We start from the raw sequence: 19,260 nt of genomic DNA, 5'->3' as shown, positions 1-19,260 counted from the left end.
ACATGCATACACACACACATTTTTTTTTTACCTTGTATCCTGTAATTAGACCTGGATCACATACAGCAGCTGAGAGGAGCCTCACAAGCAAGTCTTGTACTTCACCCATGCTGTCCCCTATATTTAGTAATCCCTCTTGAAGAACACTCAGGTTTGGAACATCAATATTCACATCAAAGCCCAAAACTTTACCAAAGTTTCGTAAGAACTGTACCACCATGAGACAGTCTGAAAATGTACTTCCAGAGAGAACAAGTCCTGGAATACGAGGCAACTCTGGCAAAGGCTGAAAATAAAATAAATAAATAAATAGAATTTAAAATAACTTGAACTTAAAAAGTTATGTTCTATCTTCTGAAGTAAAATATGTTGTTATCTTTCTTAATCTGTACTAGTTTTCCCTTTGGATGGTAAATTTCCTGGGAGCTTTTCTGCAATCCTCATGGTATTAAGCAGTAAAACACAAGTAACCATCAATATGAACTTAAATCTCTGAGAAAGAGATTAATTTCAATTAACTTACATGCTGAGATGAATTACTGATGTAATTTACTAGAAGTACCATCTTCTTAACTATATGCAAAACAAAATTGATTTCTACTCAAAAGTATATCACATGTTGGTAGCCAAAAGTATTTTGTTTTTTCTAAATTTCTGCTTTTATGTGTCATAGCAATAGTACTTGTTTGTTAAGCAATATATAAGAGAAAACACGTGAGGTACTGCGGTTGGACTATTTCTTGGCTTTCAAGATGATAAACAATATGGATTCTAATAAACTATGGCTTGAATACAAATTGCTATGTATTAGCTGTATTATATTTGGCAAGTTCCTTAACCTCTCTGTGTATCAGTTTTCTCATCTGTAAATAGAGATAAATATTAGCTCAATGTGACAGTGTTGAGGATTAGATGAAACCATAGACTTCAAAGAATTTACATAAGCAGTTAGTGTAGTAACTGGCACATAGTCAACAAGCTCAACAAAGTTTAGCTACCATCACTAAAGCACCACCAGAGGTTATAAATTATAAATCCTAATTTACTTAAATGTCTATGGGGCATAGGGAAAAGACAGATCTTTCCATGCCTTAATACCTGGAAAGGACCAACAGAAACATGAAAATACTATTTGCTTCTATGATTCTTTTTTGGTGATTTTTGCAATGTTTCTACTTAAATTTAAAAAGTTTGCAGCACTCCACATATATATTAAGAACTGTCACTATCAGCACAGAAATGCCAGAAGTTTACTGGTAGCTATCCAGAAAAGGCAAATTGAACTACACTTAGAAATCTACTGCTCTAGATAAAAACTAAAGGCTTTCATAATGGCAGCTCTGACAAAGGAATCAGATGAGAAAACTGGAAAGATTAAAATTATTAATGAAATTGTTACCTTTTGATCTGCTAAGCACATATCTTCATTAGGCTTCTTTAGTTCCTTGGCCATTTCTAATTCTAATCTTCGTTGCTCTAGTTTACGTTCTTTATTTAATCTTTTCTCATCACGTTTTTCTTGCTTCAACCGTTCTTTTTCCTTAAAAAGAAAATCATGCACAAAAATTTATCTTAGCCATTATAAATGATTGGAAAAAAACTCCAGTTAAAACTTTAAAGTGATTAAAGTGTTATTATTTCCATGAACAAAATTCTCTTGGGAAGTTTAGGAATAAAATTTGGACAACATAGAAATAATGACTTATTTTGCTTTTCATTATTTTCACCCAAAACCATGTCTCAGAAATTAAAAATAAAAAGGGCTGTGGAAGTAGCTCAGTGGTAGACTACCCCTGGATTTAATCCCCAGGTGGATATACACACATACACACACACACACACACACACACACAGAGTTTAAGAGTATACTCTAGATTTATCCTAAATAATAACAAATTAGTATGTTTCATCCCAGTTTTATTTCTTCTTCCCCTCTGAAAACTAATCTTAAAAGAAAAAATTATGAATCCTATGATTAAAGAAACTCAAAAGGTACTTCTTATTTAGGTATAATTAAAAAAAAAAAGAAAATAAAATGTTTTTTCTGATGTCCAGATGCTAATTCACTATTAGCAGGGAGGGAGGGAGTATGGGGGTAGAAAGGATAAAATAAATCAGACATTATTACCCTATGTGCATATATGATTACATGATTCTACATCATTTACAACTAGAAGAATGAGCAGTTATACTCCATTTATGTATGATGTTTCAAAATAGTCTACTGTCATATATAATTAATTAGATCAAATAAAAAATAAAATAAACTCTGTGACTTATCATATTTTCTTAAAACCCACCAAAGTATTACATAAAAAAATTCTGTACTTACTTAAAATTAACTATCTTTAGGGAAGTTAATATTATATACATTGTCTCCTAAATCAAAATCAAAATTTTTCATTTGTGAGATAATTATAGATTTTAATAAACGTAAATTAATAGTGCTTTCCAAAAATCCTTATCAAATAACATTTACATTCTGTTGAAAAGTTAACATACATTTGTTTTTAAAGGCACTTGAATTTTAAAATAGAGGGAAGTAAAGGGAGGGAAGGGAGTATGGGGGTAGTGTAAGTACTGTTTTAGTACATTTATTGTATCTCTAACATTTCCTTTTTTGTTTAGTCTATTTTTCTTTCTTCACAGTCTAATAATTAAAGGAATTTAAAATTTTAGAATCAACAGTTACACATAAATCATTTAGAATTCTGAACTGTCCTTGCCTAAGTTTCCTAAGGTCTTCAGTTGATAGTAAAGTTTGTTCTTTTCATTAATAATAGGAAAAAAATTACAAGTCTGGGATTACTATTAGGTAGTAACAGGTGGCAGAACACGAAGCCAAAATATGCCCATTATTGACAGAGGAGAAATGATTGGGTTGTGAGCAGTCTTAATCATGGGTAAAAAACCATTAGTTTGGAATAAAAATAAGACAAAAATTATGAATATAGTATAAGGGGCAAACTGAAAGAGGTAAAATAAAAGAGCAGGCAGAGTTCAGAGCATTTGCATTGCTATGCCATGGTGAAGAGTTGGTACTTTAATACAATTATAATTAGGAATCTAGATAGAGAACCTTTTTTAAAATCACTGGCTACTCTGTGGAGAATATATGGAGTTTGAGGAAGGCAATAATAAAAGCAAGGAAACTAGGCTCTTTTATTAAAATTTAAACTAATATTTATGCACATATTTTCCTTATTTTAATTTAATATTTTATCATGGTTGCCATTTCCTTTCAAAATTACTTATATTTGATGTGGGCGGCCCTATTTAGCACCTATATTGCTCCAATGCAGGTGGGTTATTTTTCCTTCGCCGCCCCTCACTTGGGCTTTAACAGATTCTTAAAATATCTATTTTTTCTTCTTTTCACTTTTTTATTGGTATATTATAGTTGTACATAATGATGAGATTTGTTGTTACATATTTGTACATGTACACAATATAACAACATAATTTGGCCAATATCACTCCCCAGAAGTTACCTGCTCCCCTTCTTCTACCCCACGGTCCCTTTCTTGTACTGATACCTTATTTGTTTGTTTGTTTGGGTACTGGGGATAGAACTCAGGGCTTCACTCATGCTAGGCAAGCACTCTACCACTGAGCTATATCCTCAGCACTCTCCCTTCGATTTTCATGAGATCTCCTCCGCCACTACCACATTTCTTTTCCTTTTTCCTCTCTAGCTTCCAAATATGAGAGAAAACATACAGCTCTTGACCTTCTGAGTTTAGCTTATTTCACTTAATATAATGGTTTCAAGTTCCATACATTTTCCTACAATTGAAATATTTAATTTTTCTTTATGGCTGGATACAACTCCAATGTATATACGTGCCAAATTTTCTTTATCCATCCATCTATTGATGGACACCTAGTCTGGTTCCATAGTTTGATTATTGTAAATTGTGCTGTTATAAATATGGGTATGCATATATCACAGTATGATGACTTTAATAGAATATCTAATTTTAATTAGTTTTGCTTATGCTGTAGCTGCCACCCTCCACTCAACCCAGATCTTACCCACCTCTCTGCAGCAGCTTTTCCTACTTTATCCCCAGGTCACAGAGTGTAAATATGAAAAAAACCAATGGAAAAGGTCATGTCCTCTGAGTCTTTTGAGTGCCTCTTTCATAAAGGTATTTACTGCCTCAGATGATCTTATTCTTTCTATTTTCTTCTACCAAACAACAGTAGCCTGGAGATAATGCTCTACGTTATTTTTATTATAATGTCTTTCTTACTTAGCTTTCCTCTCAACTAGGAAAACCCAGAATGACAAGAAATAAGTCTTCTTACTCCTTATTGTAAAAAAGAAATAGAGAAAGAGGAGGATTAGGAAGAGGAAGAGGAAAAGGAGGAGGACTTCTTATTCCTTCTAGTAAAAAAAGGAAATAGGAAATAAGAAGGGAGGAGGGAGGAAAGGAAGGAAGGAGTGAGGAGGAGGAGAATAGAGGCAGGGAAGAATTTACACACGTCCCCAACCAAGAATTTATCTCTTAAGGGATTTTCCAGGTCTTTTTCTTGAGCTACTAATTACTCATTCAGTTCCATCTCCAGACTGAAGGAAATTAGGTTGAGCATTCAGGATTTTAATTAATTTCATTCCCTATTTTTCCTACCATGGCACTGCTTCCAGAAGGGAATAAAAAGAGCAGCGATAACTTTCTCTTTTCCTGGACATCATTTTCAGATTATGGTTACAATTCTATGCATAGATGCATAGATTTCATTCTTATGTTAGGTGTAGAGGGACTGGATAATCAACAAATTAGGGAAAAAAGACATAAGGAAAAATGTCTGAGCATAAATATTAGGAAAGTAACAGAAAGTGACTGCTGGAGAAAATTTAGAAGTAATCTCTGGTAGTGATTCCCACCCTGGCTATGCATCTTTCTAGGTCCACTGTACAAAGCAAATACAAATATAGTAACTAACTGTAAGTATATTATGTGTCAGGCACTGTTCTAAGAACTTTATACCTATACTAAGACAGATTCATACCCATGTGTATATCATAACAATTCCTATGAGTTAGGAATTATTACTGTATCCATTTTGCAGATTAAATAAGTCATGAAAATTTTAAATAACTTGGATGAGATCATATAGCTAGAAAATACTAAAATCAGAATCTAAATTCAGGTAATCTGACTACCCTGTCCAGGTTCTAAAACAATACATATAATATTGTGTCTACATACCAAAAATCTATCTTAAAAATATGTGCCAGAACTTGAGATGAAAATAATAAAACATAGGGCTCTCAATTCTAGATAAAACAGTATTGTTTTCCTTAATTGTGTGAATGTATGTATGTAGGTATGTGAGTATGTATGTATACCAGTGCTGAGAACTGAATTTAGGGCCTCACGCACACTAGACAAGCATTCTACCACTAAGTGACATCCTCAGTCTAATTATCATTTATTAAATATTTATCTCACTTGATGATCCCACAACCCTAAAAGGTAGGTATCATTATTTCAATTTTAAAGAAAAAGTCTGAAAAGGAAAGGCAAATTGGTGTCAAAATTAGCATGGGAATTTGAGTTTTTCAACCTCCAAAATCCTGGTTATAATGGCCATACACCTTTCTCTATTCAACAGTTCTAATGCAGAATGCTTTCCTTTGTAACATATTATTTTAATGTTTAACAGATTTCTATTAAATTCCAGTACATTTGTTTTGACATACTAAATAATTGTCTTTTTCTGAATTATTTTTCTGACATAAAGAATAATTCTGATGGCAGAAGTCCATCAGAATTAGAATTATTGGAGTTTAAATTAGCACAGACAAAATTGCCTAGGCATGCTATAATATTAATTTTGTGACATTCTGGTTACATTAATAAGTAGCTACTTATATCCAAACTAATACCATTCAACACATAAATAATTAAAATCTCAGCCAGAAAAATTAACACATACATTGGAACCCTTTCTATTCTTTTTAAACACTGAATTATAGTGTTACTATATTTAACCTTCAGTTTGTTTATGAAAGCCAGTAAATCAGGACAAACTCATACTCTGAAAAAAATTTATGTTTGGAAGAGCTAATGCTTTGGGAAAAAATATTAATTTATAAAGTAATGTTTTATACCTTTATTTTTGTGTATTTCGTTTTTTGTTTTGGTTTTTTTAAAATGTGGTGTTGGGGATCAAACCCAGTGCCTAATGCATGCTCTACCACTGAGCCACAACCCCAACTCCAATAAGGTAATTTTTTTAGAAACATACACTTACTTCTGCTTTTTTACGAGCTTCCATAGCTTTCATAAGCATCATATGTTGTCGTCTTCGTTCACGTTCCTATTAGGCCAAATAAAATTAGAAAACTAACTCAACCATAGTTAATAGTTTGATTTTCAAATGGAAAACAACAACAAAACAACAACAACAAAAACAAAAAAAAAAAAAAAAAAACAACTCAGTATAGCATGTTTAGCATTTATAGACAAGTCACAGTAAATACTAAATATAAGACAAGAATGGCCAGTCTGTGCATGTTTTAGTTCAGGTTTAGAAAGCAAATACAAGAACAATCAAAAGCAAAAAGGTAAAGCAATGAACATGGAGACAGTGTAAACAGAAGCATACAAGATTTACTTATGGTCAGTTGTGATGCTCCTTCAAAAGCTGGCAGAACAAAAAGCATAATGGTTGGCTGGAACAGGTCAGTTACCTTACATCTGCTATTAGAAAAACCACAAATACTTACTATAGCCAATTGAACTAAAGGTTGTATTGTTCTTAAAATTTTTAGATCAGGCAGAAATTGATCTATAATCACTTTCATGTAATGATTTTAGAATTGGTTTTATTCCATGTATAAAATCACTTTAATGATTTAATAATCACCAACAAATTAGAAAGGGTTTTTTAAAAGCTTTTATAACAATTTATAAAACTAAACTAGTATTAGTTCATACACAAACACAAATAAAATGGGATATTCTATTTACTGATGTCTGCCACTTGATGCACTGTTTAAAACCAGAAAGATGCACCATGGGCTAATAAGTATAATCTAAAATGTACAGTGTTTACCTAAGGTAAGCACTAGCTTAATTTGATAATCTCATTTTATTTTAAATTAAAAAAATCACAGATGAATGATAGCTAATTGATTTTTTTTTTTCTTTGCAGCACTGGGAATTGAACCCACAGGTACATCCCAGCCATTTAATTTTTTTTTTTTTTTTTTTTTTTAAATTTTGAGACAGGGTCTCGCTGAGTTGCTGAGGCTGGCCTCAAACTTGGCAGTTCTCCTGCCTCAAACTCCTGAGTTATTGGGATTATAGGTGTGTGTCAACTGCACCTGCTCTACTTGATTTTTTAGTTTAAATATATTTGTAAATATATTAGTATAAATATTTAATATTCTCTCATCAAACAAACTCAAAATTTCCATTGCACTCAATGGTAGTTTTGCATCTAGAATGATGGGAGAATACAGGTTACAACTGTATCTAACTGTACAGTGATCCAACTTTCCCTGTGACATCAGTAATGTATATTTTTAGAGAGAGCCTTACTTAAGACTTATGCAATTCAATGAAAAATCTTGGAGATGTATCATACTTCTTTATAGACAGACAAGCAGATGTATGCAATGCACTGTGCTGTAAAGCCATGCAGCAGTATGTAATATGACAGCAGCCAGTGCTACACTTTATGCATTGCTATGACAACCATATCACAACCAAATCACAATGCGGTGTTAGATGTACAAAAATAAACATACCCATACCATATCTAGTCTATGCCTCTCCAACTCCTGGTAGAAAGAGTTGGCACAACATTATGAAACAGAAATCACAGAGTCATAAAACCAATTTTAACCCCCCCCAAAGACACCAAAATCAAAGCAAGGCAATAACTAAGTGATGAAAGAAAAACTTAAGCAGGAATTATATCAGAAATTTTAAAGAAATATTTTGAACATTTTCCCCCAAATAGATTTAAGCAAAATTATAAAACATACATTTCAACAGTTACATAATCACATGTATACAGACCTGATGCTTCAGAAGAACAGCTTGTTGTCTTCTCAATTCTTTTTCCTTAAAAATAAGAAACTTTTAATATATGAATTCTGGGAAAGATTTAGAACATGCTAAAAATAAAATGGGATATTTTTATTAAATAAGCCAATCCCTAAAAAGTATAAAAGTTCCTGTTTCTAAAATTCTATAGTCTTCCATTAGGTTGAACCATACAGAATTGCCAATATTCAATCATGTTTTTTCTTGTAAAATGGCAACTCAATTTCACATAGTTCTATATATTTAACATAAAGACCATATGATGCTGGAGCAAGGATTTCAACTTAAAAGTCAATGAATATCCTAACAATACACATCAACGGTGATCTACTGAACTGACTAGATTGTCAGAGCATGAGATACAAATCACACATTTAAAAAAAATAATTTTAATACATTATGTTGTAACTCTCAAATTTAGCTGATTAGAATTCTCCCCACTCCAAATATAATCTCCCCCAATGTACTTATAATTAACCACAAATATTTATTTTCTATGAATAAAAGTGATAAAGACTTTGGTGATCAGATTTCTATACCCACCTATGGTTCACAACACCATCCCAAGGGGACAGGGGTTTAATGCAAATAATTCTAAGAATCTCATCAGTTTCACAATTTTTATAAAGGTAAAATCTGAATGAAATTAATATTAAGAGTAGGCATAAAAGGGGCAGACACGTAAAGAATAAAGTAACAGAGTGTTGAAAAGATAAGAAATAGGTACTAGGGATATAGCTCAGAGGTAGGGATGATTCTTATCATTTGTAAGGCCCTGGGTTCAACCACAGCACCAACCTTGCCTTCCCACCCCACAAAAAGAAAACAGTTTTCTGGTTGTTTTGAATACTACCAGGTTCACACAGCTGCCCACTTTTAGAATTTAGTTATCTGAAGTAGACAGGGTGGGTGGGGAAGGGAAAGAACATCTCTCTTATACTTCGATAAGTAAATAGTACTTATTAGTAAATAGCAGTTGATAGAATTTTGTTTCTATATGCTTTTCATTTTGGGGCTAGATATTAACAAAGATAAAGTTATATGGGGAGAATCAGATTTGGGACATAGTTTTAAACAAACATAAATGACACACAAAATCTTTTGGGGAATCATTCTTATCAAGCAAAACTATATACAGGTGTTATGCAATAATTTGCATTTCTGATTTGATGTCTCCTATTGAAAGAGCTGAAAGCATTACATAGAACCTGTATAATGAAATAAAAATACACAATGTATACATATAATATACATACAAATAAAAGCACACATTTACACATTGTATCTGCTATAATGTATTTTTAGATAGCCATTCTGAGGAAAGCTTTTTTTAAAAAAATATATGTATAATTGATGCTGGTAAAACACATAGTTTTTATTTTTTGAAAAATAAAAACTCTGATTCTCATCTAAACTAACCTTTATTCGTTTCTCGGCCTCCAATAATTTGGCATTTGCCGCTTCTTCCTTCTTTTTCTTTTTAGCCTGTGCATGCAAAACAGGTCTCAAAGTCATGCAACAGCACCACTACAACTTGCAAATAATCTCAGACTTGAAATGAAGCTACATGCCTCACAAGGTACAAAACAATATGTAACATATATGTGGACAATTACAGATTTTCCCCGTTAATTATATTTCTAATTTATAGATAAGCATTAGGATATGCCAAAAATTATTAAATTCATAAGAATATGACAACTTTTCTTACTGTCTACAAACTTCATTAAAAATCTATAACAACTGAGTATTTGTTATCTTAAAACTTAATTACAGAAAAAATTATTTTGTCATTTTTTGTTTTCTGATTTTAAAACATCTCTAAAAAATTTAGAAAACAGGATATATATTAACTGCTAAATAAAAACTATTTCAAGAATAAATCACAATGGATATATTACTCAGCATTAAAAGAGAATATGCATACGCAGGTAAATGGATGGAGTTGGAGAATATCATGCTAAGTGAAATAAGCCAATCCCTAAAAACCAAAGGCCGAATGTTCTCTCTGATAAGTGGATGCTGATCCATAATGGGTGGAGGGCGCATGGGAAAAATGGAAGAACTTTAATGGGGCAAAGGGGATGAAGAAGTTTACTTTTATAAAATGTTTATTTCTATATTGAAAGTAAATATCTGACTATAAACTCTAATAATTTTTCTAAGAGTAAAGGGGGAATGGGGGCAGGAAAGATGGTGGAATGAGATGGACATCATTATTCTAGGTACATGTATAACTGCACATATGGTGTGACGCTACATCATGTACAACCAGAGAAATGAAAAGTTGTGTCGCAATTGTGTACAATGAATCAAAATTTATTCTGCTGTCATATATACCTAATTAAAATAAATTAATTAACTAATAAAAAATAAGCATACAGAATAGCAAAATTCATTGTTATCTATTTATGCATGCACACAATAATATAATTTGATCAAAAAATAAAATTCTTTAAAAAAAGAATAAATCAGTAACAATTTTAAAATGCACATGTCTTGAAATTTCTTTTAAAACTTAATTTTAAAACTTAAATTTAAGATATAACCACTAAATGAAGCATTAAATCTGTTTCTCTCTATCTCACATATTGTGGTTAAATTTCAAGTGTTCTTTTCCCCGCCCTTTTTTGTTTTTACAATATCCTTTTTTAAAAAAATTATTCATTCATTCATTCATTCATTCTAATTAGGTATATATGACAACAGAATGCATTTTGATTGACTGTATACAAACGCAGCACAACCTTTCATGTCTTTGGTTGTATTCAATGTAGTGTCACACCATATGTCCTCCCCTTTTTCTAACAGGATGGAAACCTATAAATCTTTCATCAAGCACATTTTGGCCATTAAGATCATATTATTGGGCTGGGGCTGTAGCTCAGTGGTAGAGTGCTTGCCTCGCATGTGGGAGGCACTAGGTTTGATCTTCGGTACCACATAAAAATAAATAAATAAAGATATTGTGTCCATCTACAACTACAAAAAATTTTAATAAAATATCATATAATCAAATGTAAACTTTATAAATCTTAAAGTCATTAACTAGATAGTTTCATAACTATCTGATAATTAACTTCAATATACTTTAAGATAGAGATATTTTTGATTTAGGAGTTTAAGATTAAAATGGATTAGAGAACATGTATGTATTTCTAGAAGGGGTAAAAAAACAACAAAAATCTCAGCTTTCTGGACCCACAGCAAATAAAGTGGTCTATAAAGCAGTAGTTTCCTGAATAGCTGAGAAGTTATAATAATTTTAAGCATTAAAAGTTTATTTGCATTATGTTAGATGGAAATAACCTTGAGACATATGCCTGTTTAGACACAGTACACTAAACATAATTTGGCTTTTTTTTGATGACTCAGGGCAATTATTTTGAACATCGGTTATTATACTACACAGTTTGATAGAGTAATGCCTTTGGGCTATTAAGGTGTTGAAATTGCTTGCTATTCAACTAAAAGATTACAAACTCTTGCTAGGCTTTTGGGTCCCTGTATATACCAGATGGAGCTTTTTTCTATTTTCCTTTGCTGTCTTTGGCTACTACTTTTGTTGTTGACAACATGTCTTCTATCTTACTCTAGTAATCTTATAGGGAACCGAGTTATGCTAGAACCAGCAAACCATGCCAGTAAAATTGTTTCTATATTTAAAATTTAATTTTACTTTCAGAATGTTTACTTTTATAAAATGTTTATTTCTATATTGAAAGTAAATATCTGACTATAAACTCTAATAACTTTTCTAAGAGTAAAGAACAAAGGTTTTAGCAAATGAACTTTATGACAACTATATTAGGTGGTCAAAGGTCTTCCTTTTTCTTTTGTCTTATTTCCTAGATTTTTACTGGTAGGATTAGATAAGCTTGCTAAATAAAGTTCAGAGAAGGTCTTACTTTATGCATTATATTTAAAGATATTTTCTGATGAACATGTTAATTTGTATAGGTGAGAGACATAGGCAATTTTTTAATTTTTTGCAGAGTTATCAAAAAACATGATTATATTACTTTAATCATATTAAATTTAAGAACTCTACCTCTAGAATTTGCTGGGCTCGAAGTTCTTTTTCCATTCTGATTTGCTGTATTCTCTTAATTTTTTCCTGAAGGAAAGATTATAAAAATTTAAGATAATAAAATAAATATTGAGGTAAAATGTGTTTAACTGGAATCAAATAAGAAAAAAAACACAAAATTATCAAATGCTGCCTAGACTGTATATAAAAATTTCAATGATTTATTACAAAATTATGTTTTTATGTTTTAAATTCATATGATTTTAAAAATGTCTCATAATCTATAAAATAAAAATGCTAAATAAATATACAGAAACCAGATAAATAAAGCTGATTAAACTTACATAGCCTGGAAATATTTATAAATATTTGTAACTGCAAATAAAAATTAATTTGAAATAAGTACAGGATAGAAAAGTAGAAAAAATTAGTGTCTTCAGAATCAGAATACATAAACTAGTTCTGGGTTAAAGTTATTAATTGGATGATCTAGAGCAAATAACTATTCATCTATAAACCAGGATAAGGTGCTTGCCCTTTTTTACTGTCACAATTAGATAAAAAATAATTTCCATTCTAAAACTTATAGTTAAATGTTGAACAATATGATATTCCTTTTAACTACTTCAATAAGCCCATCTAAAAATAATCTGTAATACTTAAAAAAATGGATTGATATCAATTTAAAAGTCTAAGGAATTGGTTATATAACACAGTTGGTATACACAATGTCTAAATTTAATGAACTGACTGTGGGTTATGTTTTATTTAGTGATCATCTATATTTTGATAAGAACGTACATTGATTTTTAAAAATTACCTCATATACTATAAGCATACTGTTATCAATTTCATGCTCATAACTTCCACTTGAGTCCCAAAATGACACTGATGAGAATAAATGCATAATTTTCAGAACAAAAACACCTGAAATTTTCTACTTCAAATTGTATTTATTCTAGAACTTCCAGAGCAAACACATTTTATACTGCTGTATATTATAAAACTTGGTTCATTTTCCAGATGCTAGTTGTGCCTTTTGAAGATATACTTTAATATATATTTAATTTCTTTTTGATACACTGATGTTTTATTGATGTCCTACACGGGCCTACTACTTGATAATGAGATTTTAGGAATTAATATTATGATTTCAGAAGACTGATACCCTATGATTTTGCATTTTTATTCTGCAAGCTAAAATACTTAATACTCTTTTGGTATTAAGTATTTTAGCTTACCAGAATAAAAACCCAAGGGTATCTTTCATGTTATCTACAAGTCTTAGAGAAGACTATGTTTGATCCATATCTGATGTATTTATTTGGATTAGAGCTAAGTAAATCATACTCTTGAGCTAATTTTTCTGCTCTTGTCAATTGTAAGATTTTATAGTGGTATGCCCTCAAATAAGCACAAGAATACCACTGTACTCTTGTGCAAAGAGATAGGTAGACAATCTTGGGCTTATGTAATTTGGGACTTAAGTACATTTAGTCTAAAGTATTATCTTAAATATTCAAGAGATTTATATGTACTATTATTTGGCAGTGCTCTCACCAGGGATGAGAAACACAGGTAGATAAACGTTATTTATGAATTATAATAATAATATAGATTAATCTTATAGTATTGAGCACTTGAAAAAACACTGAGCTGGTCACTTTACATAAAACAACTTGTGATCATTAAAAACAAACAAACAAACAGAAGTTGAAATTATATTCTTACTATAAAAGAGAAAAACTGAGATTTCCAGAGTGAATACTTTTCCTAATATCAAAAAATTACAATTATCTTACTTTACAACAGATGAAATAGAGAATTAGAGGTTAAGTAGTTCATCCAAGGTCACAAAATTATTATTACTTTTTGTGGGTATAAAGTTATATCTATAATTTTATTTTTTTCTTTTTAAATTTTTTATTTGTTTTAATTAGTTACACATGACACTACAATGACCTTGACATATCATACGTTTGAATCAGATGGGATATAATTTCTCATTTTTCTGAGTGTGCAGGTTGCAGAATCATATTGGTCATGCAGTCACATATATACACACAGTAATAAAATGTCTATTTCATTCTACTATCCTTCTTATCCCCCCATCCCCTCCCCTCCCATCACTTCTCTCTACCTAATCTAAGGTAATGCTATTCTTTTTTTTTTTCTCACATCTTCATACATGTATTTTGTATAACGATGAGGGGGTCTCCTTCCACCATCTATGCAATTCCCCTTCTCCCCCCCTTTCCCTCCCACCTCTCTTCCCTATCTAGAGGTAATCTTCTTCCCGTGCTCTTCCTCCCTACCCCATTTTGAGTCATCCCCTTATATCAGAGAAGACATTCGGCATTTGTTTTTTTGGGATTGGCTAACTTCACTTAGCATAATCTGCTCTAATGCCATCCATTTCCCTGCAAATGCCGTGATCTTTTTTTTATTTTTTTTTTTAGTGCTGAGTAATATTCCATTGTGTATAAATGCCACATTTTTTTAATCCATTCATCCATCGAAGGGCATCTAGGTTGGCTCCACAATCTAGCTACTGTGAATTGTGCTGCTATAAACATTGATGTGGCTGTATCCCTGTAGTATGCTGTTTTTAGGTCCTTTGGGTATAGCCAAAGTCACAAAATTATTAAGTAGCTAAGCCTATATTTCAATCTAGGTTGCCCAAATCTCTAAACTCCAAAATTCTAAAACCCAAATCTGTATCAACTATCTCTAGTCACATTAGTTAATTCTTCAGGGAACCTTAGAAATAATTACATTAAATCCAACCCAAGTCATTTATTTAGCAGCTATTTACAGAGTAACACAGTTGATTTCATTTCATACTTGGAAATAACATTTAAAATTTCTTAAAGAATAATACTTGGCTACCATTTCCTCTCTGTTTTAATGTTACATGAGTTTGTGGAGGTGGAAGACTAGTTTATGCATTCAATCTTAAATGAAGCTGAATACCTTATCATTTAGTATTGTACCTATAAGGATTTTAAAATTATTTCATTTGCTCAATCATAGTCTGAAGATCTCATAGAGGAGGGATACTGCAGATAAAGAAATTCTGGATGTGCTAAAATAATGCTTTCATTATTTTTGTGCAGTAGCAAGTTTTAAGTAATTTTTGAAGCATTTAGAAGGGTAAACCTTATCATATATAACTTGAATTTAATTTTTTCTAATATTTTACATATTTTAGAACAACCAACTTTCCTTATTAAAATGTGAATGTTCAAGCAATACCTTTCATTTACCACTACATAAATTTAAAAAGCCTTCAATTGTTCAGGACGTCCACTTATACTCAAAGTACTAAGATACTAAAATACATAAATTTTCTGTTTGCTAATTTTTTTGCTAATTTTTGTTTGTTTTTTTATTTGTTTTGTGGTACAAGTGATTAAATCCAAGGGTGCTCTACCACTGACCTACATCTCTATCCATTTTTAAACATGAGACAGTGTCTCACTAAGTTGCTGAGGCTAACATTGAACTTGTAGTCCTCCTGCCTCAAGGCTCCTGAGTTGCTGGGATTATAGGCATGCACCATCATGTTAGCTTGTAATCATTAAAAAAAAAAAAAAAAGAAAGAAAACAACTTAGAAATATAGAGGTAGCGCACTTGCTGTGCATGCATAAGACCCTGGGTTCAATTCCCAGCACTGCAAGGAAAACCTCAAAACAAAACAAAACAAAACCTTGAAAGAAGACGACTTAATTTTAAAATGAGGTGAAATTTTAACTAATGGAAGGTGACAACTTTCTAAATAGAACACATAACAATGTGTAGTAGTTATTAAAAAAATCAAAATCAAAATAATGTACTTATATAGATCCTCCAAATAAGGACCATGTTCTAAAAGTTCAATGCATGAACATACCTGTTGTTTCATAATCTTTATCTGTTCTTTTTGCTTTCGTTTCTCCTCAGCAGCCATTATTGCTATGAGAAACCAAAGCACAGATTATCATCAGATGAGCAAAGAAGAAGCCTTTTATGAACTCCCCAACACTCACTTTTCAAATTCATGCCATCATTTATATCACCCACCTTGTTGTTTTTTAGCTTCTTTGGCAACCCGAGCCTGTTCCTGCTTTTGAAGTTTTCTCAAAAGCTTTATTTGTGCTGCTTGCCTGGCTATTTCTGAAAAACAAAAAATTTCAGAAAACATTACTAACAACTTCACATGACTGCAAACCTAAAATGCTAACTGTGAAATTAGTACTATATCATCATGAAGGGTATAATATTTAAGAAAACTGCTTATGGTTAAAAGGTACCAAGTAGGAGAGTAGTGTAGTAGAAAATGTCATGGTCATTGTCCTTAGAAATTGCCAAAATTATAGGTTAAGAACAATAATTAGATTTCAATTGTAAAACAATAAAATACATAAAAAGAAATACCCTCAAATAAAACAGACTCTCCTCCCCAAACTTATATTTCAATGAGGTATACTAATGGTTAAATCCTTAAATCAGTGATATTCTTACTTATGAGAAAGAGAGACTAAATCTTCTATAATCAATAATTTTAAGGACAATTTACTTCTCATAATTTCCAAGAAAAAATGTATGAACTTGGGTGGTAGAAAGGCATAAATAATGGCCCCAATTCTTCATTCCTCCCTTTAAACATGTCATTCACAATGTGACATTGCAGCAACTTCCATCAAGAAGTGGAATGTATTTTGTCCCTCAATTCTGAATTCATCTATGGTCAAGAATTAGCAGCTATAATGAAAGTAGAACCTGAAAGGGTATTTGTGCTCTTTCTACTTTTGCTCTTGTGCCTTGCCCATTACTATAAGGACATATTTGATTTAGGCTGCTAGAGAATGAGACTGACCCCACACGTGTTATGAAGTCCAGCCAAGGTCAGCAAAGCTGTTCAGTTAGCTTACAACTGATTCCACTTGCACCAGCAATTAACACTTAGCATTATATGCTACTGAGGTTTGATGATTATCTGTTAACCAACATTAATGGGGCAATAGGTATAAAGGCTATGAAATGTTACTGCTTTTCTGTGTTGGCAAACAGTCTGAATACTTCTAACTCTAGAAGTGGTGTATCATGATATCATTTTAGAAAGCACCACTTTAACACACCCACCACAGGAACTAAGCAATCCAGACTTTGGGAATGGTACCAGGAGATCAGAAATGACTAAGTGAATTATAACTCCAACAGAGAACATGTAGAATGCAGACTTTGAATCACCTCTTTAAAAGACCCCTGTTGGGAAGTGTGAATCAGGCGGTATAGCGATACCAGACTTCAAACTATACTACAGAGCAATAGTAACAAAAACAGCATGGTACTGGTACCAAAACAGGCGGGTGGACCAATGGTACAGAATAGAGGACACAGAAACCAATCCACAAAACTACAACTATCTTATATTTGATAAAGGGGCTAAAAGCATGCAATGGAGGAAGGATAGCATCTTCAACAAATGGTGCTGGGAAAACTGGAAATCCATATGCAACAAAATGAAACTGAATCCCTTTCTCTCGCCATGCACAAAAGTTAATTCAAAATGGATCAAGGAGCTTGATATCAAATCAGAGACATGCCGTCTGATAGAAGAAAAAGTTGGCTACGATCTACATACTGTGGGGTCGGGCTCCAAATTCCTCAATAGGACACCCATAGCACAAAAGTTAATAACTAGAATCAACAAATGGGACTTACTCAAACTAAAAAGTTTTTTCTCAGCAAAAGAAACAATAAGAGAGGTAAATAGAGAGCCTACATCCTGGGAACAAATCTTTACTCCTCACACTTCAGATAGAGCCCTAATATCCAGAGTATACAAAGAACTCAAAAAATTAGACAGTAAGAGAACAAACAACCCAATCAACAAATGGGCCAAGGACCTGAACAGACACTTCTCAGAGGAGGACATACAATCAATCAACAAGTACATGAAAAATGCTCACCATCTCTAGCAGTCAGAGAAATGCAAATCAAAACCACCCTAAGATACCATCTCACTCCAGTTAGATTGGCAGCCATTATGAAGTCAAACAACAACAAGTGCTGGCGAGGATGTGGGGAAAAGGGTACACTTGTACATTGCTGGTGGGACTGCAAATTGGTGCAGCCAATTTGGAAAGCAGTATGGAGATTTCTTGGAAAGCTGGGAATGGAGCCACCATTTGACCCAGCTATTCCCCTTCTCGGTCTATTCCCTAAAGACCTAAAAAGAGCATGCTACAGGGACACTGCTACATCGATGTTCATAGCAGCACAATTCACAATAGCAAGACTGTGGAACCAACCTAGATGCCCTTCAATAGATGAATGGATAAAAAAAATGTGGCATTTATACACAATGGAGTATTACTCTGCATTAAAAAATGACAAAATCATAGAATTTACAGGGAAATGGATGGCATTAGAGCAGATTATGCTAAGTGAAGCTAGCCAATCCCTAAAAAACAAATGCCAAATGTCTTCTTTGATATAAGGAGAGTAACTAAGAACAGAGTAGGGTCGAAGAGCGTGAGAAGAAGATTAACATTAAACAGGGATGAGAGGTGGGAGGGAAAGGGAGAGAGAAGGGAAATTGCATGGAAATGGAAGGAGACCCTCAGAGTTATACAAAAGTACATACAAGAGGAAGTGAGGGGAAAGGGAAAAATAATACAAGGGGGACAAGTGAATGTCAGTAGAGGGGGCAGAGAGAGAAGAGGGGAGGGGAGGGGAGGGGAGGGGGGATAGTAGAGGATAGGAAAGGCAGCAGAACACAACAGACACTAGTATGGCAATATGTAAATCAATGGATGTGTAACTGATGTGATTCTGCAATCTGTATATGGGGTAAAAATGGGAGCTCATAACCCACTTGAATCAAAGTGTGAAATATGATATATCAAGAACTATGTAATGTTTTGAACAGCCAACAATAAAAAATTAAAAAAAAATCTATATAACTTGATATTTTTAACTTTGTAAGCTACACATAAGGCAAAATAAAAAGCTGTGATACAAAATAAAAAATAAAAAAAAAAAAATAAAAGACCCCTGTTGCTGCTGATGGACAGAATCACAGCCTCTGGAACAGGCTGTGTTTCTCCTTTGTTAACAAAGCAATAAAACTTCTGTATAGCATCACTATACAGAAGACATTGTTTCAAACATTGTAT

General features: G+C 32.4%; 1 protein-coding gene across 10 annotated transcripts in view; it reads right to left on the bottom strand.

Annotated features, from left to right (window-relative positions):
• Baz2b (bromodomain adjacent to zinc finger domain 2B) overlaps nucleotides 1-19,260 on the bottom strand; it is a 351,303-nt gene that overhangs the window by 45,945 nt on the left and 286,098 nt on the right. For 4 of the 10 annotated variants that reach the window (XM_071619137.1, XM_071619144.1, XM_071619145.1 and 1 more), the window contains exons 18-26: nucleotides 16,160-16,252; nucleotides 15,990-16,051; nucleotides 12,118-12,183; nucleotides 9,486-9,551; nucleotides 8,040-8,084; nucleotides 7,766-7,798; nucleotides 6,265-6,330; nucleotides 1,400-1,540; nucleotides 32-286 (exon numbers count right to left, since the gene is read on the bottom strand). In XM_071619137.1, the coding sequence (XP_071475238.1) occupies nucleotides 32-286; nucleotides 1,400-1,540; nucleotides 6,265-6,330; nucleotides 7,766-7,798; nucleotides 8,040-8,084; nucleotides 9,486-9,551; nucleotides 12,118-12,183; nucleotides 15,990-16,051; nucleotides 16,160-16,252 (827 nt within the window). The remainder of the gene's footprint in view (nucleotides 1-31; nucleotides 287-1,399; nucleotides 1,541-6,264; nucleotides 6,331-7,765; nucleotides 7,799-8,039; nucleotides 8,085-9,485; nucleotides 9,552-12,117; nucleotides 12,184-15,989; nucleotides 16,052-16,159; nucleotides 16,253-19,260) is intronic. The other 6 variants (XM_071619138.1, XM_071619142.1, XM_027937985.3 and 3 more) reach the window with 2 other exon arrangements.

The sequence above is a fragment of the Marmota flaviventris genome, chromosome 11 (assembly GCF_047511675.1).
Source record: "Marmota flaviventris isolate mMarFla1 chromosome 11, mMarFla1.hap1, whole genome shotgun sequence".
NCBI classification, from domain to species: domain Eukaryota; kingdom Metazoa; phylum Chordata; class Mammalia; order Rodentia; family Sciuridae; genus Marmota; species Marmota flaviventris.
This window is presented reverse-complemented; position numbering and strand designations above follow the sequence as displayed.